Raw genomic sequence first — 27,273 nt, 5'->3', positions numbered from 1 at the left:
TCAGGAGGGCAGTTGTGCATGTAACAGCTCACCCTGTTGCATTAGAGTCCACTGAGGCCATGAAGACATGACCCCTGTTGCCTTCTTCTGGGGTTCCTCTTCGGGGAGCCCCTTTCTCCCCACTCCCTGCCCCCTCCCCGCCCCCGGAAGTGCAGAGGCCCAGGAGCTGCCTGCTGGCAAGAGCCACCGCAGGATTAGTTCAGGGAAGGACTTGCTCACCTGCTCCTCCCCTCTGACTCAAGTCACAACAAGTAACCTGGTTCCCCTGGCCCGGCAGGCAGCCTAGGAGGAAAGGCAGGCGGGAGGCGGAACCAGAGGGAGGGGCGGCCATCGGCAGCGAGTCGAGCGCCAGAGCCGGGTCAGAGAAAGAGGACAGGGAGGCCTGCCTGTGTCCTGGGACACCCTGAGGCGGCATGCGACACCCCTCAGCCCCCTGACCTGGGAACAGGGGCTGTTTCCGGAATCCTGGACTAAACCCCAGAAGCAGGTGAGGGAGGGGCAGGGTGGAGCAGGTCTTCGGGGCTGAAGGGCAGACGGGCCTGGGGGGAAAGGGGCGGCAGGGAGTCCCTGCGGTGGCCGGCACCAACACCCCCTTCCTCCTTGTGTCTTGGGCACAGGTTGATGGGGGGGTGCTGGTGGGCCCAGATGAGGAGCCCCTTGTTCTGCTGTAGTTCCCAGACCTCAGTCTCTACGGGAGAAAGGGAGAGGCCCAGGAGCTGGCTTTGGGGGCACATCTGTGATGCGGGAGGGTCCTCAGTGGCTCAGCCTGAGGGACGCTGGTGTCTCCCTTCCTCCGTCTTTGCCTCTTCTTTCCTTCGCCTTTTTCCGGGGACCTTGTTTGGTCAGGTGACCTGCTTCCTAGGACCCAGGACTGGGGTTTGCTGTCGGGGTGCTGAGGGTCTGGAGCGCAGGGAGGATTCCTGCCTTGGGAAGGCGTTTGGTGTGTGCCCTGAACTGCCTTCATGGGAAAGCAACGCCTGAAACATCAGGCTCCAGAGACTTCTGTCCTGCCGGTGGAGGTGGGACCCGGGCAGGGTCCATACATCGAGGAGGGCGACGTTGTCCGAGGGGTCCAGATTCAGAGCAGGGGGCTGACAGGGCCTTTCCTACACACTGTCTAATCTTTGTGCCTATGAGGAAAGCAGGCCCGGCCAGGCCAGGTCACTCTCTTGGAACAGCATGGGCAGTGGCTGAACTTGAATCTCCCAACTTCAGGTCCTGTGCTCTTTGCTCTACTTGGAGCCGCCAGTTAGCCCCAGCTGCGCCCAGCATCAGACTGGGACCACTGTGAATGCCAGGGCCAGCCTCTTGACCCTGCCAGTGAACACTGGAGGAGGGGGGTATGCCGGGAGGTGGGGGTCTCCTCTCACATCCACCCCTCTGCCCCGGTGACCCTACTACGCACGGCAACAGTCAAGGAGGGAAGCCAGGCTGTTATCACAACTTCCCAAGGCAACGCCTTCGTGGTTAAAAATTAATTAGCAAGTATGACTAATTAATGGCTTCACTTCCACATTACCTCCTTCCTTGTCCAAAGCAAAATGCGCTCATGATCCTAGCTGTGAGGGCTTTGCTTTCTAGCTCTGGCCGGGCCCTGCCCCTGGCTGCTGGGGACATTTAGAGGCTGCCTGTGGTGGGTGGGGGCTGGGTCAGCCTCCTGCCCCTCAGGCCTGCTCTCATCTTTGGGAGGGATGGGCCGTGCACGGGTGGCCCTCCCACTGCACGTCCTGTTCTGGGTTTCCAGAGCATGGGCCATTCTCTCTCTTTGGCATGTTTGCAAAGGCCCCATATAAACTTCTTTCTTTTTTTAATCCTATCATCCGTCCTCTAGACTTTCCTGGAGAATTGGAATTCCAAAGTGCAGGTACCTGCTCTTTTCAGGGCTGTGTTTTTATTGCTGTTGCTCAACGGTCCTTCGATGGGCTGAGTGGTTGATGGAGGTCAATAAAAGAGCCCCATCATCCTTCCTGCTCTTCCAGTCTCGAGAGGCAGAGGTCCTCCTGGGGACCGGGCTGCCCGCAGCCCTCTCCCTCTCGCCTTGCTTTGCGCTCAGCTTTCCCAAGGCCTGCTTGCCTCGGCCCTGGGCTGATGGTGGAGGGCGGAGCCCACCTCCTCCACCCCATGGCCCTGTGCGGTATAAGCTCCCCATGGCCCTGGCAGGATAAGCTCCAGACAGAAACTCAGAAGGACTTTTGGACTGTTGCTCAATGGGCTGACTCAGTGAGGAGGTGGCTGGGCTCTCCTTCCAGACCGCCTGCCTGGGCTCCGCCCGCCTCTCTCCTCCCCTGCTCCAGCCAACAGCTGCCAGAACCCTGGCCGGCAGGGACCCTGAGCAGGGGTGTGAACTCAGGGAGGAGAGAGGGGGCGAGCAGCAGGTGTTGTTTTGGCGACTGGAGCCCAGGGGGACGACGCATTCTGAGATTGTACCTGCGCCACTGAGTGTGCTCAAGCCCAGGGAGGCAGAGGAGTGGATGATCTCGGCTCCTCCTTGTCCTCCAGCAGCTTCCACTCTAGTCACAAATCCCACCCGACCTATGACCCTGACACACACACACACACACACACACACACACACACACTGGGTCTCCCTGGCTGTGGGGTATAGGGGATCTTGGCCGACTCCTCCTTGAGGGGTCTCCTAGGCATAGTGGCTTGTGAATTACGTCAGGGCTACCGGGTAGCTCTCTGGCACCTGCCTTTGGATGAAGACCCTGGTCCAGAGGGCTGGGCAGCACGGGCTTTGAGGGCCCTGGAGCAAGGGCTTGGCTGAGTACCCAGTGCTGTCTGTCACCCACGGGGCAGTGGGACAAGCTCATGCCTCCTGGGTTCTCAGGCTGAGGATAGTCAGCCCCATGGGGACCGCTGTGCCCCAAGAAGATTTCTTCCCCCTTCTGCTTTCCTTTCCTCCTTGCTTCGTGTTCCCACCCATTTTTGTTATCCCTTTCCTTTCCTCCTCTTACTCTTTTCCTCATCCTTCTCCCCAGGCTCAGTGGTCCCTGTGGCCACTCAGAAGGAGGCAGCAGGAGGCTAGGGTAGGTTCGGAGAGCTCCCCCCCGCCCCCCGAGAACAGGTTTGCTGGTGAGGCCTGCCGAGCCTTCTCTGCAGCACCCCCAGCACCAAGGACCTCCTGACCCCAGACTGTCCCAGAAACCTGGTCCTCCCTTCCTCTCCCCCTGCCCTCAAATACCGGATCCTTACTTAAGGTCTGTGTAGAACCAAGGGGTTTTACCTACAGCTGGTTTTAGTTTATTTATTTATCTCTTCGAAGCTGGGGAACCTGCAGGCCATCGCCACATCCTGGCTCAGGTTGGGAACAGCGTCATCCCTCCCTACTCTGTGCCCCCTCCTCCCCGAAATCCATCATGGAGAGTAAGGATGAAGTCAGCGACACGGACAGTGGCATCATCCTGCAATCTGGTGAGCGGTTTGGGGGAATCCCGCCCTTTGCGTCCCCGGCCTGACTCTCGGAGGCCCTAAGCCCCAGGGCTGGCCAGGCTGAGTGGCTGGAAGATGAGTGGGAGAAGGTGGGAGGGGTGGGAGAGGCCTCAGCTGGGGGCTGGATACCCGAGGGGCTGCCGTTTTCCCTGACGGTCTGGCCTGCAGGTCTGATCCTATCTGGAACAGGTCTCTGCAACTCTGGCCCTAGTGATTACTAAGAAGCTGAAAAATCTTATCTGGCTACTGGTAAGGTCCTGTCTCTCTGGTTGGCCTGAGTCTGTCGTCCTGACAGAAGAGAAGAAAGAAGCACATATGTGAGAGAGAGAGAGAAAGAGAGAGAGGGAAAGAGAAGGAAGAAGTAGTAGAGGCAGAAGTAAATTGTAGGGGTGGAGGGTGGGAAGGGGAAGAACAGAGGTCAGGCCTGTAGCCCGCCCGTCACTGCAGATTGCCTTGGGGTTGGGGGGCCAGCCCTTTCCTGTGAGCTGTCCTGTTGCCACCTGGGACGGCCAGGAGATGTGTTTGTGGTTATGACACAGGCCGCAGCAGCTGACCTGTCATCTGTGGGCAGGGATGAGGCTGTGTGTGTACATGAGTGTGTGTGTGCACATGGGAGCCCACCACCCCGGGGATAGTTAACAAGTGTCTGAGAGCGTCTCCCCCAGCTTGCTGAGCTGTGCCCTGCTGCCCCCTAGGCCCCGACAGCCCCGTCTCCCCCGTGAAGGAGCTGACGCACGCGGTGCGCAAGCAGCAGAGGGCCCTGGAGGAGCGGCTGGAGGCGCGGCTGGAGGAGCTGAAGCGACTCTGCCTCCGGGAGGCGGTGAGAGCCCCGGCCAGCCCCCCACCCCCTGGCAAACCTGGGGTTAATCTGAGCCACAGTGTGGGATGCTGGGGCTGTGGAAAGGGAACCCCGCTTGTGAGGGAATTCTGGAAATCAGAAGGGGGTGTGGGGCCTGGAGTCCCGTGTGCAGCACTTGGCCTGGGCACCGGACGGCTCGGGGTGGGGGGGGTCAGGAAGGAATTAGCCGAGGTGGGACCCTCGGCACAGGGAGGGTAAGACAGAAGGGCTGGAGTGGGAGTGGACAGAGGCGTGCACACGACGGGAACCAGGGCCAGAGTAGATCTCTGAAGGAGGGGGGATCTGAAGGTTGAAGGAAAAGAGGACAGAAGGTAGGGGTGCCCTGAAGAGGCCGGTGAGGGTTATGGGGTACCCTGGGTTATGGGATAAGGTGAGGCGTGGGCAGGGGTCTCCGGGGAAGGGCAGGCACAGGCCATGCAGAGCTCGTGGGATTGGTGATTCCTGGTTGGCCAAGGGCTGTGTACGTGGAGAGGGGCCTGGCTGACTTTGTTTCCCCGCAGGAGCTGACGGGTATCTTGCCAGCCGAGTATCCCCTCAAACCAGGGGAGAAGGCCCCTAAGGTCCGCCGCAGGATCGGAGCAGCTTACAAGCTGGACGAGCGGGCCTTGCACAAAGAGGTGAGGAGCCCGAGCAGGCCATCTTGCCCCCCACAAGTGTTGCTCACTGAGCCAAGGCCACGCCGTGTGGATGCGTTAGCTCCTGAGGCACAGCCGCTCAGCCAGGACCGGGCCATCTCCGGTTCACTCCAGCACACCCCGTCAGGGAGCTTGGCTCTGTGCTGATGAGGGCACTCACTAGCCTGTAGCCCGGGTGGCCGTGGGAAGGGTGCCACCACAGGGGCTGGGAGAGCTGGGACCTGGGGAGGATGCTGGGTTTGGTCGCCAGTAGGCAGATCAGTTAAGAGCTCAACCACCAGCCCAGAGAGGCAATGGCCTGTTTAAACAGGTTATTCTGGCCCCTAGGGCTGTCCTCCTTCTCCGCCCGGCAGACAGGCAGGCAGCGGGGGTGGCTCGGGCCCTAGGATCCCTTCCCTGTGGTGTGAAAGGCAGCAAGTTTCTCTGGGCCTGCCTGACCAGCCCTTGGGGTCAGGATGGAAAGTGTCCCACTTTGGTTCCCACGCTGCCTGGCTCAGGGAGCTCAGGGGGCAGGCTAGTGGGTGGGTTCCCCTGCCCTCTTCTCAGGGCCACACGACTGCTCTCGGCCACCTCCCACTACCCCACCCTCTGCCCCGTGGCCTCAGCCACAGCTGTCTGCGTCCCTGCTTCCTAGGCTTAGGGTTAGGATCCAGGGCCGGGGGTCAGGGCCGTTCTCTGGGTCCCCAAGTGAGCCCCCTGCCTCTCCCCTCTCTCCAGGACCCCCTGAGCAGCCTGGAGCGGGAGCTGGCCCTGCAGCTGCAGATCGCCGAGGCGGCCCGGCGCCTGTGCCGGGAGGAGAACCTCAGCAGGCAGGCCCGGCGGCAGCGCAAGCACGCTATGCGGCAGGAGGAGGAGAAGCTCAGGGAGCTGGAGCGCTGCCTGGGCGAGCAGCGGCGCGCCAGCGGGCCCCCTTCCACCGCTGCCCTGCCCCTGGGCCGAGGTGAGCCAGCCGCCCCCAGAGCCCCGGGCCACGCGCGAGCTGCATACGATGGCAGGGGCCGGACTCAGGCCATTGCATTTGTCTTTGTGCCCAGCACCGTGTCTAATGTTCCAGCTTGGCTTTAGCTCCAAACCCGCTTCCTTGGTCCCCCGCTGCCCGACCCTGACCTGCTGCAGCCCCAACAGGCCGTGGCAAAGGGCTTCTCCACCACGTGAGACCCTCTCCCCCCGTCTCCTTAGGAAGCAGTCCACTCCTTCCTCATCCTACTCAACGTCTCTGCCCTCAAGAAGGCCTCCTGGGCAGAAAGGTGCTCCCCAGGTGACCTCGAGCTTAGTCCTAGGGTCTGCTCCGCAACAGTGGGCAGGGCTGCCCTCCTGCCCTCCAGGCCCGGGGCTGGCGTATATGGTTTGGGAAATGGGAGGCTTCTGTGAGCTCGGGCTCCGAGCTGAGGAACTGTCCCCTGGCCAGTGTCAGGCCGCTCAGGGGCCTACTGTTGCTACTCACAGCTGCTCCCTGAATTGTTTCAGGGGCCAGAGCTGCTCGTGGGATGTGTAGGTGGAAATCCAGCCCCACAAACGCCACACCCGACCTTTGCTTAAGTATCTAGAACCACCTAGTCACGAGGAGGCCTCCACTTCTGTTCTCCGCTCTCACAGGGCCTCTGGTCTAGTCCTGAGCCCCGTGGCCCGGAGACTTGGGGCTGTGGGGATACCTCGGAAGGTGACCCTGCCCAGGGCCTGCCATTATTGGACCCCCGTGCGTCTAACTCGGGTTACCTGCCGGCAAGTGGTTCTGAGCCCTTTGGTGTGTCTGTCGCTCTCCCTGGACTGAATCCAGCTTGTTAGGCCGACTTGCAGCCCTCCCTGCCGGTTCTCAGGGCGTCCTGCCCAAGGCTTGCCCTGACCCCGGGCCTCTCGTGGGTAGCCCAGACCTCCCCAGCTCCAGGGGAAAGAACCAGGGTCGGGTGGGGAGCAGTGGCCCAGGGCAGAACTGGATGTCAACGCCTCGGTCTGGGCACGGGGAATTGTTTACTTCTCCCACCAGCAGGCTCCTACCCCTGCACTTTGGGTTGGCTTTTTGCTGAGGTTGTTCTCCTCCCCTGGTTGGGGACACTTGTATTTAGAGTCCCCCATGCCCGGTGGCCCATGCCTTGGACTAGGGGATGCTCTTGGCCCAGATCGCGGAGGTCCCCATTGCCACACATCTCCCTCTAATGTAGGGAGAAAGGGTGGGACCCAACACCTCGCAGGTCACCTCCAGTAGAAGCAGAGAAGGCAGGAGGGGCCTCCATGGGACAGCTGGCCCAGGTGCACCTGACACAGGCTCCGTCGGCCAGACGCCTCTGGTCACCTGGTTCTGGCCTGGCCTGGCTGTAAGGCAGCACTTCATGTCTCCAAGGCACAGATGGAAAAGTTCTCCATCCTCCCTCTACTCCAACAGGGTCCGCACACTTGACAGTACCTCCCACCCTCTGCCCCCTTGAAAGGAAGCTATGGACTCAGGCAGGAAGGTCCCGAGGACTCACTTACTCCGTGTCCCTGTCCTGGTTTGTCTCAGCCCCGCCTGTGTCCCCCTCCAGCTGGTACTATCCCACAGCCCCCTCTGCTCACAAGCCTGCAGGTTGGGGGTGGCGGAGAGTGGTGGCGCTGTCCCTGTGCTGCTGCCATTGCTACCCATGACGCTCCTTGTCGGGGGCGGGGAGGAGGTCAGGACTTGCCTGGGGCTTTGGTTAACCCACTGTGGGAGGCAGGACGTTCTGAAGCCTTCTCCGGGCCCCCTGCTCAGGTGAAGACGGAGCTGTAGAGAAGAAACGGGGTGAAGCGGCTGCCTTTCAGCCTCCAGACCAGAGAAAGACCCTGTGTTCTCTACCTTCAAACTCTGCCTTGACCGTGGGCATGAGGTCCTGGGCTCTAATGTCGTCCCTTGGGAGCCCAGGAGGCGGTCGGTGGCTTGAGCAAGTAATTCCTGCTCTATGGCTCCCCTGCCCAGCCCTGCTTTCCCTGGAAGGAGGAAGTAGAAAGGGATTAATAATTAGTTAGTAGCTGAAAGGTGTTTGGAATTAAAAAGAAAAAGCAAACAAACAACAAAAAAAAAAAAAAAAAAGAAAGAAAGAAAAAGCCTGCCTCCTCCCTTGGTTTCTGCTCAAGGCTCATTCAGTTTAGGATAATTACTAATTATGCCAGGTGGGAGTAATTAGCTGGTACCCTGCAGGTGGCGGGGAGCAGTCAGGTTTTAAGCTAATTTACCACGGTGAACTGGAGGAGAAATTCCCTAGGACCCAACCTCAAGTCGTAGGTGCTCTGAATGTGTTTGTTGACTGACAACACCTGCCTTCAGCCAAGCTGCCTCCTAGAATTTCCATGATGGTGGGAATGTTCTATACCTGTGCTGGCCAATATGGTAGCCGCTCGAGGGGCTCCTGAGCATTTGAAATGTGCCCGATGTGACTGAGGACCTGAATTTTTAATTTTATTTCATTTTCATTAACACAGCCCCGTGCAGCTAGGGGCAACCTGTGGAACAGTGCAGCCTTTGAGAAGGCTCACGCTGTGGGTATGATCTCCATAGTTACCGCCCCACCTGGGGAGTCCCGCGGCCACTGCTGGACCGAGGGCAGGGCGAGGTTGCTCCAGGGCTGGGTTGGGGCAGTGTGGCCAAGACAGGGAGCAGCCTTCAGCAATGGCTTGTGCTTGCAGATAGATGTGACCTTCCTGTGCCTTACCTCTACAAAGGCAATGGGTCCCCGGGGTGACCCTTGTGCACTTTTTTTTTGGCCAGTGCACTTTTTTGGCAGTGCACTTTTTTTGGCCAGTGAATCTGGCCAATGATCTGCTTGTTTTTATGAAGATTGGGGATGATGAGACATGATGTCTTTCTTTCCAGACCGTATAGTCAAACCAAAACACACGACTAACCCCAGGGGCAGCGGGGGGCCATGATAGTAACAGTCCCCCAATTTCTTCAACTTGGCATCCATGACAAATAAAACTCTTTATTCTCCAGGGTTTTGGAAAAGATCAGAGGCAGAGAACCAGAATTCAATGAAAGGGTGTCTCCTCATTTGAACCCCAAAGCAAAGGCCAGTATGAGCCAAGTGCAGCATGGGATAGCTGGCTACTTGGGAGTCGGCCCAGCTCCTTGGGCAGTATGCTCCACAGGGTTTAAGGACGACTCTCGGTAGAGTTTTTATTTCATTTAAGTTGTGGAGCAAAGGTTGACAAACTTCTGTAGAGGCTCAGAGAGTAAATATTTTATGGGCTTCATGGGCTATAAAGTCTCTGTCACAACCACTTAACTCTGCCACTGTGGCTCAAAAGCAGCCAGACATTACATAAGCAAAGCTGTAGCTGTGTTTCAATAAAACTTTATTTAACTGGATTTGGCTCAAGGACCCCCAGTTTGCCAATCCCTGTTATAAAGGATTTCAAGATAGCTGGAATTGTTTACTTTTCTTAGAACTTTCTGGAGAATGACTTACACATCAGATGCCAGCTCACAGGAGAGCCAATAAATGGTCATGGTGACGAGCCAGAGTCTGGCCAGACTGTCTGGGTATGAATTCTGACTCAGTCACCTTTTGGTGGATTCACCTAAGCCACGTTCCTCAATTCCTCCAAGCCTTGGTTTTTTAGCTGTTACATGATGATAATAGTATTTACCCTACGTTGTGGTTTTGATGATCACATGAGTTAATATATATGAAGTACTTAGAAAATATTGACACAACAGAAATTTTAGCTATTGTTTTTATTTTTTTATTTTTTTGAAGATTTTTATTTATTCATTTGACAGAGAGAGATCACAAGTAGGCAGAGAGGCAGGCAGAGAGAGGATGGGAAGCAGGCTTCCCGCTGAGCAGAGAGCCCAATGCGGGGCTCGATCCCAGGACTCTGGGATCATGACCTGAGCCAAAGGCAGAGGCTTGAATGCACTGAGCCACCCAGGCGCCCACAGAAATTTTAGCTATTGTTAACGTCCCCTCATCATTGTTATCAGAGTTGAAAATACTTTGTGAATTCCATCCGGGTCACTTTAGGAGTATTCGCAAGGTCTGAAGTTTCAGTTTGTCCAAGGGCAATGGCAAATAGACGTTCCTTCAGATTTCTTGGGTCAAGCTGCTGCTATACCATGCAGAAATGTCATACTCCCATTTCCTTCAGGTGACCTGCCATATCACCAACTGAAGAATCTTCGGTATCCGTCCAGGCCAATATGTGAATTGATCCCACAACCCCACAGCTCAGATTCCCACTTTGCACTGCTCTTGGTGCTGGTAATGCAGGATTTCTCAGATTTCTCAGATTTGGGAAAAGTTAGGAAAATGATTTTCATCCCGAGGGCCTTGCAAAATGATCCTTTGCCTTTCCCTTCCACTGTCAGGAAACCCAGAGGAAGCTCTGGCTTTTTTTTTTTTTTTTTTTTAAGATTTTATTTATTTATTTGAGAGAGAGGCAGTCAGAGAGAGCATGAGCTAGGAGAAGGTCAGAGGGAGAAGCAGAGTCCCTATGGAGCTGGGAGCCCGATGTGGGCCTCTATCCCGGCACTCTGGGATCATGACCTGAGCCGAAGGCAGTTGCTTAACCAACTGAGCCACCCAAGCACCCCGAAAACTCTGCTTTTTTGACAGATGGGGAAACCGAGGCCCAGAGCATTGAAATCATTTATTCAAGGTTGCATAGCTAATGGCAGAGCCAGGATCAAAATCAGGTTTCTTATCTTCTTGCTCCTAACTTCTGATTCTTTTTTACTTCCAAGTAATGTATTCATTTTCAATACAGTATTTAGTACGCAGTTGGTATTTCCTGATAAGGGATGTTATCAGGAGGGGGTGAGGTCCATACTGCCTGTGAATCCAGATCTATGGGTTGATTTCCTCACCTGCTTCTCTCCCGTTTGACTTTCCCAGAGCTCAGTGCCTCAGATGACAGCTCTCTATCAGATGGGCTGCTCCTGGAGGAAGGTGAGAGGGGTCGTTTAGGGATTGTTGTTAGGGCTGGGCTCCTGCTGGAAGTCGGGGACGGGGACGGGGGTGGGGGACTTTGGCAGTTCACTAGTGAGGCCTTCAAGTGGGGAGTGGAGTTGTAGTGACCTAGTGAAGGCGGGGTGCCAGACTGGGCTCAGGGTCTGCTCTTGCTTGATGCTCATTTCTGTGTGCCCCTGCGCATGTGCATTTGAGGGTGGGAATGTGCCGACTTTTTCTCATTCTAGAAGTTCAATCAGTTTGACGGGGAAGGAAAACATGAATTCTAGCAGAGCCTATAGAGTGTGGGCGGTCCCTGCCTTTGCCCTGGGACATTAATTCAATATGCACCTGCCAGACCCTAAGAGCCATCCGGCCATAATCATTGTCCCTTTTGAACAGAGGGTAGCACTGGGGATGGAAACAACAGTCAATAGATTAAAAACCCTGTTTATAAACCCTAAGGATGCTGGGGGTCAAGGTGGACCAAGAGGGTAGCACAGCCCTGCCTAGGAGAGTGCCCAGGTCAATAAGCAAATAGCACACGTGGGCACAGCATGAACAAGAAAAATCGGTACGCAGAAAGTTAGCTGCAGACAGGGTATTGGGAGCACAGGTTAGAAGGTGGAATAATGTGAGTTAAGCAGAGTCAATCCGGGGAGGCTTCTTGAAGGAGGCAGGTGTAAAACAGCTGTGAGAGAGGCAGTCCCAAAGGAGAAGAAAACATCTTCGAGCATCTGGGCCTGGAGCCACAGCCTGGAGTAGTCAGACGAGCAGCCTCGGGAGGGAGAGCAAGGCATGGGCCATGGAGGTTCTTGGGCCAATCTGCCAGCCATTGACTTCACCATGTTCTTCTACCCCTGCAGAGGAGTCCCAGGTGCCAAAAGCTCCCCCGGAGTCCCCAGCTCCACCTTCCCGGCCTCTCCCACCCCAGAGCCTCGAGGGCTTGGAGCCCGCGGGGCCTGAGACGGGGGGCCTGGAGCGGGCCCCAATCCAGAACAGCCCCTGGAAGGAGACCAGCCTGGACCACCCCTACGAGAAGCCCAGAAAGTCTTCTGAACCCAACAGCGAGTCCAGGTCAGGACGGGGAGGAAGGAGGGCAGGGAGTAGGTGGGAACTGTGCTTGGCTGGAGGAGGGGTACAACGGGGGCAGGCCCGGGAGACTGCCCCTCTCCTTAACTGTGTGATGGTGGGAGGCGTGAGTTTGGGGGATCCCCTTCCACTGTGCCCCCCTTCCTCTGCACAACTCGAGTCCCACAGTGGAGGCATTCTTGCCACTGACCTGTCTCTAATCCTTTTTCAGCAGCCCAGCCACCACGCCCCAGGATGGGCCCAGCACCTCCAGCCTCTGGCTGCCGGAGCCTGCCTCCTACCATGTGGTTCCCATCCGTAGCCTTCCTGGCCAGCGGCAGGGCCGCACCAGCGCCCCAGCCACCCCCGAGATCCAAGGCAGGAGGGGCCAGTCACAGTCTCTGAGGTAAGAGGTCACCCCAGAGACGCAGGGGGAGGGGGACCCACTCTTGAGAGCTTACATTTGGATGTCGGTGGCTTCTAGGATGTAGGTGGGACTGCGGATGGCACATGCCTCGTGCTGTGGCTTCTCCCTAGTATCCCTTCTTGGGGCACCTCTCAATAGAGGCCGTGCCACGCACAATCAGCGCGTCATTCGTGAAGCAGGCTGTTTTCTACCCAACGCAATTCGTGTTTTGTCACCTTAGCCAGATTCTCTTATGGCAAGAGAATATGGAATTTGGTAGACACTTTTGCAATTGTTTAAGATTGTTGTATTATTGGTGGCTGGCAGTGGACGATTCACTTTCTCAACTGGTGTGCAGTCGATTCTCATTATTTGCGGTAGTTTTACATCCCATGACATCACAGCAAACACTGAATGAGCAATACTGAACCATTGCTTCTAGGGCAGATAGTGTGGTAGGCTCCTGAGAGCTTCTGGTCACAACATTGTTGTCAACTGATCAGTACATAACCTCATTTCCTGTGTGCTTCTGTCTAAAGACACCTTATTTAATATATATTATTGGCCCATTAACCTTGAATTCCTGGCCAATACCACTCTAGGTCATGCCCGAATAAAGCTCAAGTAATACTTAATATTCTGCAGAAGATATATCTAGAGCCTTCCCGCACTTGGAGCCGTGTTAAACAGTAAAGTCACCAAGAAAGAGCACAAAAATATTAAACACATCGCACTAACTAGACTGTGGAGAGGATACTCATTTATAGTATAAAAGCCACAAGAAGAACTCAGAGCATTGCCTTGTTCCGCCTCAGCGGAGAACGTGCCTAGTGGGCATCCCCAAATTTTCACCATTCTCTGCACGTCCACACATGACCACAAGTGTTGTGAGTGTCGATTGGAGGTTGCAAATACATTTTTCCTGGGGGACATTTTTGCAAAGACAGAATCCGCAAATAATGACAGTCATTCGGATGTTATTTTCCAAGTGTTTTGCGGAGCTAGGACAGGCACCACACGAACGCCCTGGGCATGACTGCTGGGGTCTTCTGTGGGTTGAAACGTGCTTGTCAGGCATTGCTAGGCGGGGTGCGGCTTGGGACAACTGCTCTCAAGTCAAGCAATGAATTTTATATTTTACATACTTCCGGGGCTAGTTTACAAACGGTGCCTTTGTGCAGAGGGGTGAGAGGCGCCCTCTGTGGGCAGACATAGCCCCACTGTAGTGCCTATTAACAGTGAGGGCTGGATTTCAGACCCTGTAGGTCCTGGGCTGCTACCCTTAGTAAGGACCACGGTGAAAGCGGCTACTCTATATTCGTTTGGTAGCCCAGCCATATGGGTGGCTTAAATGAGAGAATTTTACTGTCTCACAGTTCTGGAGGCTGGAAGACCAAGATCAGGCTGGGGTTGGTTTCTTCTAAGGCTTCTCTCCTTGGCTTATGGATGGCGGGCCATTTACTTCCTTCCCATGGTCCTTGCCCCACACAGCTTTACAGGTCCACCTTAGATACCCGGCCATGTCTCCCTGCACGCTTCTGTGGGTGTCATGCCGCTGGACACAGGGTCCCTAAAGTGGCAGAAAATAGGAGACATTGCTGGGGCATCCTTGCCTCAAACAGCACAAGTGTGAATGCAGCAGGAGGGATATGGTGCATGGCACAGGAGGGCCGGGAGTGGGGCACCTGGGTGTTTATTTTGGGGAGGCTTGACCCAAGACCCCGCCTGTGAGCCATGCCTCCTGCGAGGAAGGCCTCGGCCTTGCCGTTTTATCTTCACCACCGCCCACGACCCACGGGAAGAGCCTGGGCCTCCCAGACTCAGTGGGTCTCCCCTTCCTCCCCCAGGACGGATTCCTTCCGGGCGGGCCCCGAGGGCCGAGGTCGCAGTGCCTTCCCCCGCCGCCGCCCCACTTACTACACGGTGACGGTGCCCGACTCCTGCTTCCCCTCGACCAAGCCCCCGCTGCCCCACCCCGCCTACCACTCCTGCTCGGAGGACAGCGGCTCCGACATCTCCAGCATCTCGCACCCCACGTCGCCCGGCAGCAGCAGCCCCGACATCTTCCTGCGGCCGCTGTCCCCGCCCCAGCCGCCTCGCCACCGCGGGGCCTGGGGCCCCGCTGGCGCGCTCTTCCCGAAGCTGCTGCTGCCCCCCGGGCATTTGGCGCCCGGGCGCTACGTGCTGGTGGCCGAGAGCGCCCTGCCGCCGCCGGCCGAGTGGGAGCTGAGCCGCGCCGCCTCGGGCCCCGCCTACGAGGAGGACCTGCGCTGGCAGCGCCTGGTGGCCCCCCGCGGCCGCGTGCTGCGGACCCCCTCGCTCAAGGACAACCCCGCGGGCCGCGCGCTCAGCAAAGCAGCCGTCTCCGAGGAGCTCAAGTCGTGGCACGAGCGCGCGCGCCTCCGGAGCGGCCGCCCGCACTCGCTGGACCGCCAGGGGGCCTTCCGCGTCCGGAGCCTGCCCCCTGGGAGAGAGGGCTTTGGGCGAGCCCCGGGCCCCCGGACACAGGTACGACGGCTCCGGGCTTCCGGGGAGGGGGCCTTGCGCTGGGGGAAGGGCTGCCACTCTAGCGGGTCCGGAGTAGAGCCGCGGCATGCCTGCAGCGCCACCCCCAGCCAGGAAGGACAGACCACTAAAATGTTTCCCCCTGGCTTTGCAAGGCCCTTGGTCCTCCTCTGGGGCATCTCCTAATTTTGCCTCTGCCTCCAGAACGCATACCCACCTGCGCTGGTGGAGGTAATCCTGGAAGAGAGCAGAGACTTTTACCTTAATGGCTCCATAGATGATCCGCAAAGCAGATAAGCCTCTATTCATAATCGGAAGTCCAAGCTGAATTAACCCCCAAATTTCCTGACCTGAAGGCTCAGGACAAAGGGAGTCTGAAAACGTGTTCGCAGAAGCCAGGACCTGTGATTGCCTGTGTGTCACCTTCCTCTGACAGCACTCTACACCTGGGGGCTGAGAAGCAGGGTGGCTGAAGGTTAAGGGCACAGACTGTGAAGTTAGACTTGCAGGGTGGGAGTGATAGTGATTGGCCAGGCGTCTATCTCAGAGGGCCAGGACCTTCACATGAGTTACTGTGTGTAAAATGATCAGAATCGTGTATAGTAAGTACTAGTCAGTGGTTCTCTTATCGGCCAGGGGCCGGACTGGTAGGATAGAGCACACTGACATGAGGTAAGGGTGCCCACTGTGGATTCAGTGGCCCTGACCTTCATTCCGGAAGTGGGGGTAACACAGGAGTCCTGTCTTCTTCCTCTCTGGTACGGAGGGCTCTGCAGGGGGTGTGCTCCAGAAGTCACTAACAGGCTGCTCCTTTGAGACCCACGATTCCTAGCAGGCCCAGCTGCATGTCCCTCCCCCACCCCCCAGTTCTCTGGGTTGCAGCTGGCATCCTGGCCGGGCAGCAGCCTGGCCCGGGTCCCAGGCCGCACCCTCCAGCTGACATGCTTTTGCTTTTCCCTTCCTGCCAGCTTGAACCTGCCCTCAGCCCAGGCCCAGCCCATCCCAACCTGCCCAACAGGGAGGGTGACAAGAAGTGAGCCCAGGAAAGACAGGGAGTAGGAGGTCAGGGTGCCTGTCACACCCCTGGAGTGGAAAATAGATAAAGGGTAATCAGTGGGGGACATTGAACCTCCTGAGAGGCTGGGCCCATGTTGCTGCCGGTCAGCGTCCATAGGGACCGGGATGGTGTGCCTGCATTTGCTGTTTGGACATTTCTACCTGGTTTGCTCACGGATCTCTCCTTTCTTCCTGACCCTGGCAGGTGGCCACAGTGTACGTGCCCCGGAGATCACCTGAAGGGGCCCCTGTGCAAGTCTTTGTGCCTGAGAATGGCGAGATCGTCAGCCAGGTGTAACCAAGGCCTGGTGTTACCGTGTGCCCCTCACACCCCGGCCCGGCTACCGGAAAAGACTTGTCCACAACTGGACCGGAGCCGAGCCCTCCCACCCTTGAGTGCCTTCTTCAGCTCCTTGACCCCCATCGCAGGTCGATGAGCCAGGGCTGAGCCTTTTTTTTTTTTTTTTTAATTTTTTTTCCAGAAACCTTAACTTTAGGATTTATATTTGTGATATGTCCTCAAAATCCCTATAATATGATGGCGCATTATTCTCCAGAGCTTGGTCTACTGGACTTGAGGCCTTGCCTGTCTGACTGATGGCTTCTGTCTCCTGCAAGCGGCGGGGGATGCGTGAGGCAGAGGCCATGTGGGGATTCCTCACAGATTCGGGATTCCTCACCGCTCCAAGAACGTCCCCAGGGAACGGCTCCTGTTCCTGGGACTGCAGCTGGAGGCATACTGGTGTGCCTTCCCCTCCCCACAATTTCCTAGCTCTGTGGGTACTGTAGGGGTGTCTGAGCAGGGGGCGAATCTTCTTCCCCCTTTATAATGTGCTCTGTGATGCACACACGAAGCGGCAGGTACAAGATTCTATGTCCTGGTGGAGTATTGTCTTCCTGGATGGACCCTGTCTTTTCCTTACCCCGTAACCCCCCCAACCCCCACCCTGTAGGGGCCCCAGTCATTCGCCATGTGCTGTCTGTGCCCTCTGGGCTCCCACATCGACTCAGACCTCTGAGCCTTGAATTTGAGGCTTCGCCAGATTGTAGCATTTGGAGGCCCAGGCTGGGGGCTGGCCTGTGGCGTTTGGCGGAGGGCAGCTTATACTCTGACCACCTTCTCCGGGCGTCGTGAAGACTGGCAACCCCACCCTTCCGTCTGTCACCTTTTCATTATAGTCCTAAAAAGCAGTGCCTTCCAGGTGTTTTTGGAAAGCCCCCATGTCTGTGTGTTCTTATAGGCGGGGGGTGGGGGTCCCTGCCCTGCCGCTCCCCACCCAGCTGTGCTTCTGCTCTGAGACTGGATTTCCCTGAAGGAGGGCAAGTCCGTATTTTTACCGATCTGGGAATATTCACTCTCAAGAGCATTCATTCATTGTCCCATTGCTAAGACCTGAGCAGGCCTGGAAACGACCTGTGCTAAGACCATCCTGTAGTCCCTGGGTCCTCATCCTTGGGCCTCTTTGCCCTCAGATCTCCTGCTCCAAAGAGAAAGCACAGAGCATAGGCGAGGTGAGGGAGAGCTAAGTTCAGATTCTGCCCACACAGAGCCCTTTCCCCTCTGAGTGCCCTGGACTTGGACAGAAACTACAAATACAGCTTAAACCTCCAAGAACTTTGGTGCCTGACCCCAAAGAAACCCAGTTCATTCCCCAACCCCCCACCCCAGACAGAAGGCGGTATGGCCAACAGTGCAAGGTTGCCAAGGGAGGAGCTTAGATGGTCCGTCAGGAGTCTGGGGGAGGGGAGGAGAGCCTGGGACAAGCACCTGCATACCTGTCACGACGCTCTGACCGCATCCTGCAACTCCCCCACTTTTCGGGTGGATGCTGGCCCCATGACATTTGAATCTCCTACTTTGGATTCTGTTCTCTTTTGTCTCGAATCCCCTTTCACTAATGTACAGCCATTTCCCTTCCCCGTGTCCTTCCGGGAGCCCAGAGCTCCCTAGGCTGAGCCAGGAGACATCCAAGCACCCCCCCACACATGAGCATCCTTTATGTTAACTTATTGGTCCTGTATGATGCCTGGTACTTGGCTGCAGGGCTGGAACTGTGTGGGTTTTAGTGCCAAATATGTCAATAAATTCTGTTCTTTGTGATTGGTTGAGCCGATGATGAAGGGTTCTTTTGTGCCAAGTTGTCTGAGCAGAGGATTTGCCCCAGATGCCTGCCTGGGGAGCCTGGTCTCCAGTCGGTCTGGCCAGGTTCCTGGGGAGCGGTGCGACGGCTGCGGTGGTAGAGGGAGGCTCTCCGGGTCTTTGCCTCTCGCACAGGACGGAATGGGGAACAATCCCGGCCAAAGCTCCCTAGGTCTCCAGGGCTTGAGGAGATGGACTCTGGGAGTCGCTTTCTCAAGGGCAGGGGACTTTGTGGCAGCTTCAGGAGGTCTGAAGGCTTCCCCTGAGCCAGCCTGGGCCGTGGTTAGTGATGCGTGTGACTAGGAATCTTCTGCTCCCTGAAGCTGTTCTAGGAGTTCTTGGCTGCCCAGAGTAGATGTTCCCACGAGAAGCAGCCCCTTCTTCAAAGCAGGACAGCAGGGGAGTTTCCTTGGGGTGGGGAGGAGGGGGCATTCTCCACAAGGTGTCCTCCCCGATATGGGGCAGGATCGCCCTCAGCCCCTCGTTCTACCCAGGGACCATGGGGTGGCGCAGGGGCGGAGAGTTCCAGCTTGGACCACTTCCTGGCCTGGCCTGCAGGGGCCGCTACAGGATCCGGGAGCGCAGCGCCCCCTGGAGCCACAAGGCCCAGGAGAAGCGTGAGCCCCGGATCTGAGGTGCCCGGTGTGTCAGGTAAATGGTCCCCGCCTGCCTGTCGTCCTCCACAGCAAAGGGCCCATGGCTGCGGGTAGGGGTGACTCCAGGCTGGCCCTGGGTGCTGAGCCCTGGGGCGGTGGGAATCTGTGGGCTTCAGGGGCTTGGCTTTCTTAGGCCTGTGGGGGCGGGGGGTAGTGCTGCGTTCCTGATGGAGGTGGGCTGGTGGAGGGAAGAGGACTCCAAGGGTCTCTGGAGTACAGAGCACCCCGATCACGGACCTAAGCATCTTCAACTTGGCTGAGCTGCTGATAACGGGGTTCTTGATCCTGTGCCATAGAGAGCTTGATGCCTTAGGCCCAGGGAAGCTGATCGGGTGCTGGGGGTGCCGAGGGGACCCCCTGTCAGAGGCGGAAGCTCCCCAGAACAGGGCTGGCAGAGAACAGCTAACATGTCGGGGGACAAAAGAAAGCAGGGGGCAGGGCCGTGTGTCGAGGCTCTCCTAAGAACAGCCAGCAACAGGATACGAGAGTTTGGGGACCCAAGGTGCAGGGCACTGGTCTCCTGGCCCACAAGCAGGTGTCCCTGGGCATGGTCTGGGAGGGGCCGACATTTACAGGCTCTTAGCTCCCCTGCCAGAGGGCAGAATGGGATTCGGAATTGGAGAATGGGGACAGAAGCCTCTGGTACAAGGGAGATGAAGGATTTTAGCAGCAAGATTCCCAGAGGCAATTCAGCCCAGAGGCAGACGGAGGGACACTGCAGGTCCCTGATTCTGTATTTTAGACAGTAATGAGGTCTTGGGGAGACCCTTCTGAATCTGAAATTTTCCCGTGTGGGGAGGGCCCTGAATGGAAGACTCGTAGGCAAGTCAGGGTGAATCAGGGCCCTTCCGAGGGTCCCCTATCTTCCCATGGGGAGGGAAAGGGAAGCTGATGGTGGAGCCAGGCACTGGCATCACCCCGCCAGTTCCTTTTCTCATAAATGGCCTGCCTGCTGCAGCTTCACCCGCCGGTGGCGAGGCTGCCTCCCTAGGCAGAAGCGTCTGACAACAGTCCTTCCTTCCATCCTCACCAGGAGCTGCAGGCTGCCACCCCAAGCATGCAGATGAATCCATACCCTAACAAGCAAAAGCCAAACAGGGTAACTTTTTCACAATCGACCGGCCAAGTCTCTTGGAATCCTAACTTAACGGGTGAGCAGCTGGCCCTGGACCGGGCTGTGTTTCAACTCATTTCAGTCTCAGAGGTGACGGTGATTGCCCAGCCCTGGCTTGAGGTGTCACTTCATGGACGCGAGTCAGCTCCCTTCTGGCTGCCCCCTTCACAGGTCTAGGCTCTGGGTCCTTGTCCGCTTGCAGACCTGCCTCCATGAAAAGCCAGGAGCTAGGCAGGGAAGAGGACACTGGGGCTTTGAATTAAATCTCACCCAGCTCACAGCTATTCAGGGGAGCCAAACTCCATGCCCCCTGCCACATTCTGTTTCCATGCTTACCTTTTACCAACTGAACAGCCAGAGTGATCTTGTTAAACAAAAATCAGACCATGCCACTCTTTAACGCAAAGCCTCCCCAGGGCCCCCCTCCCATTCAGAGCAAAAGCCCGAGTCCTTACAGCAGTCCTTGCCATGGGCCCTGCAAGGCCCTCATGACCTGTCCCATCACTGCTCTGCTTTTTCTGCCATTCTCCCTGCTCCTCCTGCTCCAGGTGTATACTCCTTGCTGTTCCCTGACCATGGCGGCATGATCCTGCCTCCGGGCCTTTGCATGCGCTGTTCCTTTGGCCTAGAGTGCTCTTTCCCTAGATATCTTGTATGGTTTGGTCCTCATTTGAAGGACCGGCCCTTGAAGACTACTCAGATTTAATCAATGACATTTTCTCTGACCTCCTGAGTATGTATACTAACCTATATGAACAAATGCAAAAAGAATACCTTTAGAACAATAGTAACAGTAGTTTCTGTGAAGGAACCACTTGGTATGTAAGCTCTATGTCTGTAAGCTGGCCTTAGAAGAGTGCCTTTTACATAGAAGGTGCTCAATAAATGTATGCCCAAGTATGAAGTTATTAATTTCCTGCTATGTACCATGGATTATCCTATTTTTTTACATGAGTGAATTATTATGAATGAATTAATTATAAATGAATTAATGAATGCATTAATTCAAATTAATTAATTATGAATTAATTAACTCAAACCTCATAATAATACATACATACTGTGATTATTATCGTCCCCATATTAAGGTGATAGGACTTGAGCTAGGGGACATTTAATCTGTTCAAGATTGCTCCTGACATGCATCCAGTCATTGAATTATCACAACAATAATAGATGCTATCATCATCGCCGTTGTTGAGAGACTTTACCTTGCTGAAGCTCACAGGGCCAATAAAATAGAAGAGCTGAGCTTTGAACTCAGGCAGAAGGATTTTTAATTGCTGAGCCCTCTGCTGTCTGGATGACGTGAAGGGGCCTGAACTCAGGGCTGCTCGCTTCTGTTGCTCTGGCCCTAGCATTGCTACCATCTCCGAGGTCTTGATTCATCTGCTCCTGACAGCCGTTGGGATGGACAGGCTCTGTTCTTAGCATTACTCCCCAGCCTCTGTGTCTACACCTGGGTTCCTACTCAGGGAGGCTCTCCCAGAGACCTTTACCAGCCCAGCTGACAATGAAGCTTCCAAGGCTGATTTGACGTTTCAAGTTCATTCATATTCAGGATTTTTAAAGCCTGTCTAGGACAGCTCCAATAATGTGCGGCCCCTGGGGGTGACTTAAAGTTCTCTCTCTTTACAATTGTCCTTCCGTCCCTGGCCATTCGTGATGCAGAAGAACTCTTACCTATGTTCCCACTGATTGCCTCTCCACTCAGGCTTCAGACGTCTACACTAGGTCACAGGCCTGGAGAAGCTGGTTCTTGGAGCTGGGACACACACCCAGGCTCTGATGGTTTCTGAGCCTTCCTGGTAGAGGGTAGGGGCTAGAATGGCCCTGCTTTCCTATTGCATCTGAGATAATCAGCCAAACTCCTTCCGATTACATCCCTTTGTAGGATTGCGCCAGTCAGAAAGAGATGCCTGTGAATTCATTTTGGAATTTCTAGAACAAGGACAAGTGGTAAGGAAATCCTCTGAACCGTTTTGAGAGCTGAGGAGGAAAGTAGAAAAAAGTGTGGAAGGGAGGACTCATGCTTCCTTGGGTTTTGAATACTAGCCCTGTCTTGGAATTCACCTGAAATTCAGCTTTTTCTTTTTTTTTTTTTTTATATAGAGGAGGGAAAAGAGAGAGAGTTAAAGAAGGTGGGGAAGGGCAGAAGAAGAGGAAGAGAGAGACTCTTAGGCAGGCTCCAAGCCCAGCATGGAGTCCCATGCAGGACTCCATCTCACAACCCTGAGATCTAAGCTGAAATCAAGAGTCAGATGCTAAAAAAAAAAAAAAAAAAAGAGTCAGATGCTTAACTGACGGAGTCACCTAGGCACCCCAAAATTCAGCCCTTTTTTGCCTTCTGACCGGAACAATCTTAAGTCAAGCCAGCAGACAGGATCTGTGCAAAAGAAACTTTCTTATGGACCCCTAGCTCTATAGTCCCCAGAGGGCTCTGAGGGGGCCAGGACATTGATAAGTGTTGGTCTAGACGATGTGGGAACTGATGAGGAAATCAAGTGAGCTATCCATCCCTCCATTCCGGCTGCCCTGAGGGCTGGGCTGACAGCGAGGGGCAGGGTCTGGGGGTACAAGCTGCAGGTGCCGTCCTGTAGGAGGGACTAAGGGCTGAGGCCTGGCTCATCGGCAGGCAGTTTCTGTGTTCTTTCCTAGTCCCAGTCAGACAAGCTGAAGTTCCTGAGGGCTGTGGATACCCTGAGCAGCGCTGTTCGCTCCCAGCCAAATGGCAGTATGAATGATTACTTTCCCAAATCCATTCTGGCCAAGAAAATAGAGGTGAGAAAGACCCCGAGCTCTTCTGGAAGTTGGTCATCTGGGGAGGAGGATGACCAACTCCCAGAGCCAAGAGCTGGCATCTCTCTCTGAGGGAAATTCTTGTTTCTTCCTGGCCCTTCTAGGTACTAATCCTTGAAGAGTCCACTGAGGTCTTGGTCAGCAGCGTGCGTCAGCAAGCCATGCTCTGCATCGTGGCCCTGAGGTTCTTCCTTGCTGTTTCTTCCTCTGAGCCCCTGGGTCTCTGATGCTGAGAGCATTCGGGTTGGGAGGAATGGGAAGGTTTGGGGACTTGAGTTTTAGGCTGTGGGTGGTAGGCCCCCGTGATTACCATCTCATCTACCAGCATCCAGGGGTGGTAGAGGTACCCCCGATTTCATTATTAGAAGCCTGTTAGGACACCCAGTGTAGGGAAGTCTTCCCAAGAAGACAGGGACCTCCCTCCCCGGCAAGGAGGTCATTGACAGTTGTCTGGGGGCTCAGGTCTATACTGTTTCCTGTGCCTCAGAAAAGGTAGGAGACCAGGTTCTACCATAACGACCTAGAAGCCTAACCCAGCTTGTCACTAATATCCTCCAAAGCTCTCTTGTCTTTCCTCCTCTCTCATCCCAGCCAGGTGAATCCACCATTCTACTTATCTCAGAAACTGGACCTGGTAAATTCCTGCATCTCTAGCACATTCTCTCTGCCCCTCATTGCGCCCAGTCTAGACCGAAAGGAGAGTGCTAGTCTCTACCTCCAGGTAATCCCCAGCATCGCCTCCTGGTGGAGGACTCCTCTTCCGAGGCTTGCTCTGTCCTCTGAGCTCCTGGGCCCTTCTCCCCTCCTCTCTGGTCCCTCCTTCAGGATCGGAGCCCCACAGTCCTCACTCTGCCCAGGAGTAACCCCTTGGCCTCACCACCTGTCTCCCCAGGGAGTGAAAAAATGGTCTCCCACGTGGTGTTCCCACGCTGCCTGTGTCCTCTCTCACAAAGGCTCTCGTTTCTCTGGTTCCATGGCAGATTCTGTCTTAAGAAGAGACCGTATGGTGTCAAAACCCATAGATTTTATGGAATAACTGACCAAGCAGACTGTCAAGTCTCAAGTATTTTCAGTTTTAAAAATAGAGCTTTCCTTAATCTAACAGCATGAGTCCCCCATGGTGAGAACCTCACGGGGACTGTATTTGTTGGGGACACCTGCCTGATGCCTACATTTTACGATTTGGCTCACGATTTGGGCGGGCCCCAGTCTAGTCTCCTGTGAGGTCAACGGAGGTCAGTACTTGGGAAGATCGGACTGTGGTGGCACAGCTGGACTGGTCCCCACTCTCCTTCCTCCTGAGGAGGGGTCTAAGGACCATGGGGGAGTGCCCCAGGGAGCCCATCTGGCCTGGTGGCTGTCGGTCCTCCTACACGCCACGCCTCCTCACTTGTCAGACGATCCAAGCCTTAGATGACCTGTTACAAGCTCTCATAATGGAGGGTCTGGACCCCAGCATGGCATTACTACAGGACTTCCTGGAGGTAAGTGTCTGTCAAATCAACCACACGGGAGCCCTATATTAAATCTGGCCTTTTGGGGGAAAAGACAAGGAATATTAAGACAATCGGTGTGGAGGGGTCTTTCTAGCCCAGAGGTCCTTGGTTCTCAAACTTCAGTGGTCACCACTTGGTCACCACTTCTTGTATTGCCTTTTCTCTGCCTTTAGAGCCTTTCCAATATTCTTAGTGATGACACGCTGTCATCTCGCTGGGGGGAAGCTGAATTGGGGAAATAGCTGAGTCACTTGAAACCAACTTTCCTCAACATGATGATGATGCATGAGGATAATATAATTTTGGATAAAACGTGATGTGGGACTACCAGTATGGAGACAGGATCACCTGGGTGTCTTTAAAAAAACTTTGGAGCCCCTGGGGATAAAAATACATTATATGTTTATAAAAATAAATAAATAATTAATTAATTAAAAAACAAAAAAAACCTTGGGGGCACCTGGGTGGCTCAGTCATTAAGTGTCTGCCTTTGGCTCAGGTCATGATCCCAGGGTCCTGGAATCGAGCCTCGCATTGGGCTCCCTGCTCAGCAGGGACCCCGCTTCTCGCTCTCCCACTCCCCCTGCTTGTGTTCTCTCTCTCACTGTGTCTCTCTCTGTCAAATAAAGAAAATACTTTTAAAAAGCAACCAACCAAACAAAGAAAACCCAAAAAACAAAAAACTTTGATGAGGGCCATATCTAGAGAGGAAACCTATCCATATTGGGATTAGTGACACGGTTTTTTGGAAAGGTCTCATTTCTGGAACATTTGTTGAGAAGCATTTCTGTGCTCTGTGCGTACCTGCACGGTAAGTGGACTAGGAAACGCACTATTATAATTTGAGTTTCTAGAGAACAAAGAGGCAGAGCTTTGGTTCTTCATGAGGATGGGGTACTCAGGAAATCCACTACAGGGGTCCTCATTATTCAAAAGTAAATGGTGCTCTCCAAAGGCGCCACTTGAAATCGTTTCTAAAACTTCATTTATTGATTTATCTAGATAAGTGAAATTAAAATGATGAAAGTAAGATTTTTATATGCAACAACATTTAGATTATATTTGCTACTTTGAGGTAATTCTGAAACAAAAAAATTCAGACATAATTTTTCCCACAAAAACTATATGATCGCATAATATCTCATTTATTTCATATAGACTTTGTGCAGTGGGATCAGAAAGAGGGTTAATTTTGAAAAAAATATTTAAGGTCTATTTAGTTTTTTGAAGGATGCCTCTCTCTCTCTTTTTTGCCTTGTTTTTTTTTCCCCCATATTTTTATTAAGGCATAATTTACATACAGTATAATGCCCCCTCCTAGTCTGTAGTTCCACGGTTTTTTACAAACTCAGCCATATCTACACAACTAGATTCAAGCTACAGAGCTGTTCTACCAACCCTCACATCCCCCCACAACTCTGGAGTCAACCCCTCTGTCCACCCCAACCCCTGACAGTAGATGATCTGTTCTTCTCTTCGGCATATGAGCTGCCAGAGCGAGCACCTGTTTGTCTTTCTGGCAGTTGGGAGGTAGATTCAAAGCAAGGAGGGATGAGGGCAGTTTCCCATGGAAGACACTGGTGGTGTCCCTGTGTTGCCTTTCCAGATCATCTTGCCTTGGTTAACACTGTCAGAGAAAGTGCACGAACAGACCCGAGCCTTGGGCGCCATTGCCCGGATGCTGAGGTTTATTTGCAATTTCCCTGAGCTGTCGGTGAGTGCCTGGGGTGGTGGAGGGGGCGGGGGGCGGGGGGAGGCCGACCCATGGGCCTTGCTTCTCTGAACGTGGGTCACCTGACAGAGCCCGAGCCTCGGCAGGGCTGAGTACCTTATTTATTGGTCTATTTATTTAGCGTGAGTGCCTTTTCTGCTTCTATGGGATAGTGCCCTTAGCTAGTAAACTCTATTGTGCACACATAGCTCAGTCTCAGTGGGAGACCTTGGCCTGGAGAGCTGGGTTGGGCCTGTAGCTTTCTGTTGGCTGACATATTTGAGGTGTCTGACTGCCCCATTTCTCTGGGTGTTGATTCAGATTGTTCCCCCACTCCAGGAAGGAGTGTGGAGTTGGTGGGACGAGGGGCCACACACAAGCACGTACCTTAGTGATGTGGGAAGAAAGGGGAGTTTGGAGGGGGAAGACGGTCATGGTGGGGAGGAGCTCCTTGCAGGATGGCGGAGAGGTAAGTTTCCTCTTCCTGGCAGGACATGACGGAGTTCTCGATGAGTGGGAAGCTAATCGGCATCTTAGGCCTGTTCTGCATGAACGCCAACTATGAGATCAGCACAGGGGCCTCGGAGGCATTGCATTACTTGTTCAAAATCCTTGTGCTTCATAGAAGTAAGTGATACGAGCTGGGCCGTTGCGTGGCTGCTGCTGTGGGGACCTTCTGAGTGACAGGAGCAAACCAGGACCAGTCCCTGAGTGCCCACCTTGTGTCTGGCACACCGGAGAGCAGTTCTCTCCTGCAGGGGCACTGCACTGGAGTAGACAGGCTTTATCTAAAAGAACGCCAAGGCCATGCTGATGCAACACCCTGTTTTAAAAGATTCTAGAAAATCCTTGGAAAAAAGGTTCACAGACCCCCATGAGATCCCATCACTCCTGCTGGGTGTCTGACTGAGACAACGGGCATCCTTTCACAGGGAACAAACTTGGGAATCTTTGTTCTAGACCTTCTCTGCCCCGGAAAAAAAACAAAAAACAAAGATACAGACAGCCACACACACTTAGAGAGGTGCTAGAGGGATTGGCAAGTATGCCCTAATGGGAGTTTCGGAGACCTTGGCTTTTTATGATTCATTAAAATGTGCTTCCTGTTTTGCTCAGCTGTCGGGGTGAGGGGTGGGGACAGTCTACATGGTGGCACGGGTACAGGAACAGCAGGGCCAGTGGACCAGACCGCCTCCCCAGTGACAGTCTCCCTCCACCCATCAGCCTGGCACTAGGGAGCTCTCCCCATTCTGCTGGGGAAATGTTACTCCGCCTGTTGAACCCTGTTGATCTCTGAGGTTTGGAGGGAAAGGGAGGGAGGGTGTGTTCCTTTCTCCCTGTTAAGGCCCTGCCCTGTAATTGTTGCTTTTGGACCGCAGGTGTGAAACAGAAGACAGAGGTCATCCTGAAGGACTTGCAGAAGCATTTCCGGGGAGGATGGTTTGCCAACATACAGAGTCTCACTATGGTAACCCTTGCCTTCCACCACG

The 27,273-nt window shown here is 54.7% G+C and overlaps 2 protein-coding genes across 6 annotated transcripts in view; both read left to right on the top strand.

The window, feature by feature from the left end:
* The first annotated feature begins 328 nt into the window (after positions 1 to 328).
* INAVA (innate immunity activator) lies at positions 329 to 17,976 on the top strand. 2 transcript variants are annotated; one of them, XM_045983255.1, is made up of 10 exons: positions 329 to 487; positions 3,269 to 3,417; positions 4,131 to 4,255; positions 4,795 to 4,911; positions 5,647 to 5,869; positions 10,776 to 10,829; positions 11,696 to 11,906; positions 12,136 to 12,306; positions 14,154 to 14,814; positions 16,073 to 17,976. In XM_045983255.1, exons 2-10 carry the CDS (start codon positions 3,363 to 3,365, stop codon positions 16,163 to 16,165), a joined length of 1,710 nt encoding a protein of 569 aa, XP_045839211.1. In that variant the 5' UTR covers positions 329 to 487; positions 3,269 to 3,362; the 3' UTR covers positions 16,166 to 17,976. The 2 variants fall into 2 exon arrangements, with proteins under 2 accessions (XP_045839211.1, XP_045839210.1); XM_045983254.1 differs by having other exon boundaries at positions 12,133 to 12,306.
* The window catches only part of LOC123928155 (maestro heat-like repeat-containing protein family member 7), a 34,368-nt gene continuing 23,256 nt past the window's right edge, over positions 16,162 to 27,273 (top strand). For 3 of the 4 annotated variants that reach the window (XR_006815630.1, XM_045983252.1, XM_045983251.1), the window contains exons 1-10: positions 16,162 to 16,296; positions 19,697 to 19,814; positions 21,672 to 21,736; positions 22,436 to 22,558; positions 22,681 to 22,760; positions 23,168 to 23,297; positions 23,974 to 24,060; positions 25,679 to 25,786; positions 26,275 to 26,410; positions 27,163 to 27,251. Coding sequence is in view for 3 of the 4 variants with exons in the window: in XM_045983252.1 (XP_045839208.1) it covers positions 19,721 to 19,814; positions 21,672 to 21,736; positions 22,436 to 22,558; positions 22,681 to 22,760; positions 23,168 to 23,297; positions 23,974 to 24,060; positions 25,679 to 25,786; positions 26,275 to 26,410; positions 27,163 to 27,251 (912 nt within the window). In the remaining variant the exon portion in view is untranslated. Of the gene's footprint in view, positions 16,297 to 19,696; positions 19,815 to 21,671; positions 21,737 to 22,416; positions 22,559 to 22,680; positions 22,761 to 23,167; positions 23,298 to 23,973; positions 24,061 to 25,678; positions 25,787 to 26,274; positions 26,411 to 27,162; positions 27,252 to 27,273 lie in introns of those variants that run through there. The other variant, XM_045983253.1, reaches the window with a different exon arrangement.

Source organism: Meles meles, chromosome 17 (genome assembly GCF_922984935.1).
Source record: "Meles meles chromosome 17, mMelMel3.1 paternal haplotype, whole genome shotgun sequence".
NCBI lineage: Eukaryota > Metazoa > Chordata > Mammalia > Carnivora > Mustelidae > Meles > Meles meles.
This window is presented reverse-complemented; position numbering and strand designations above follow the sequence as displayed.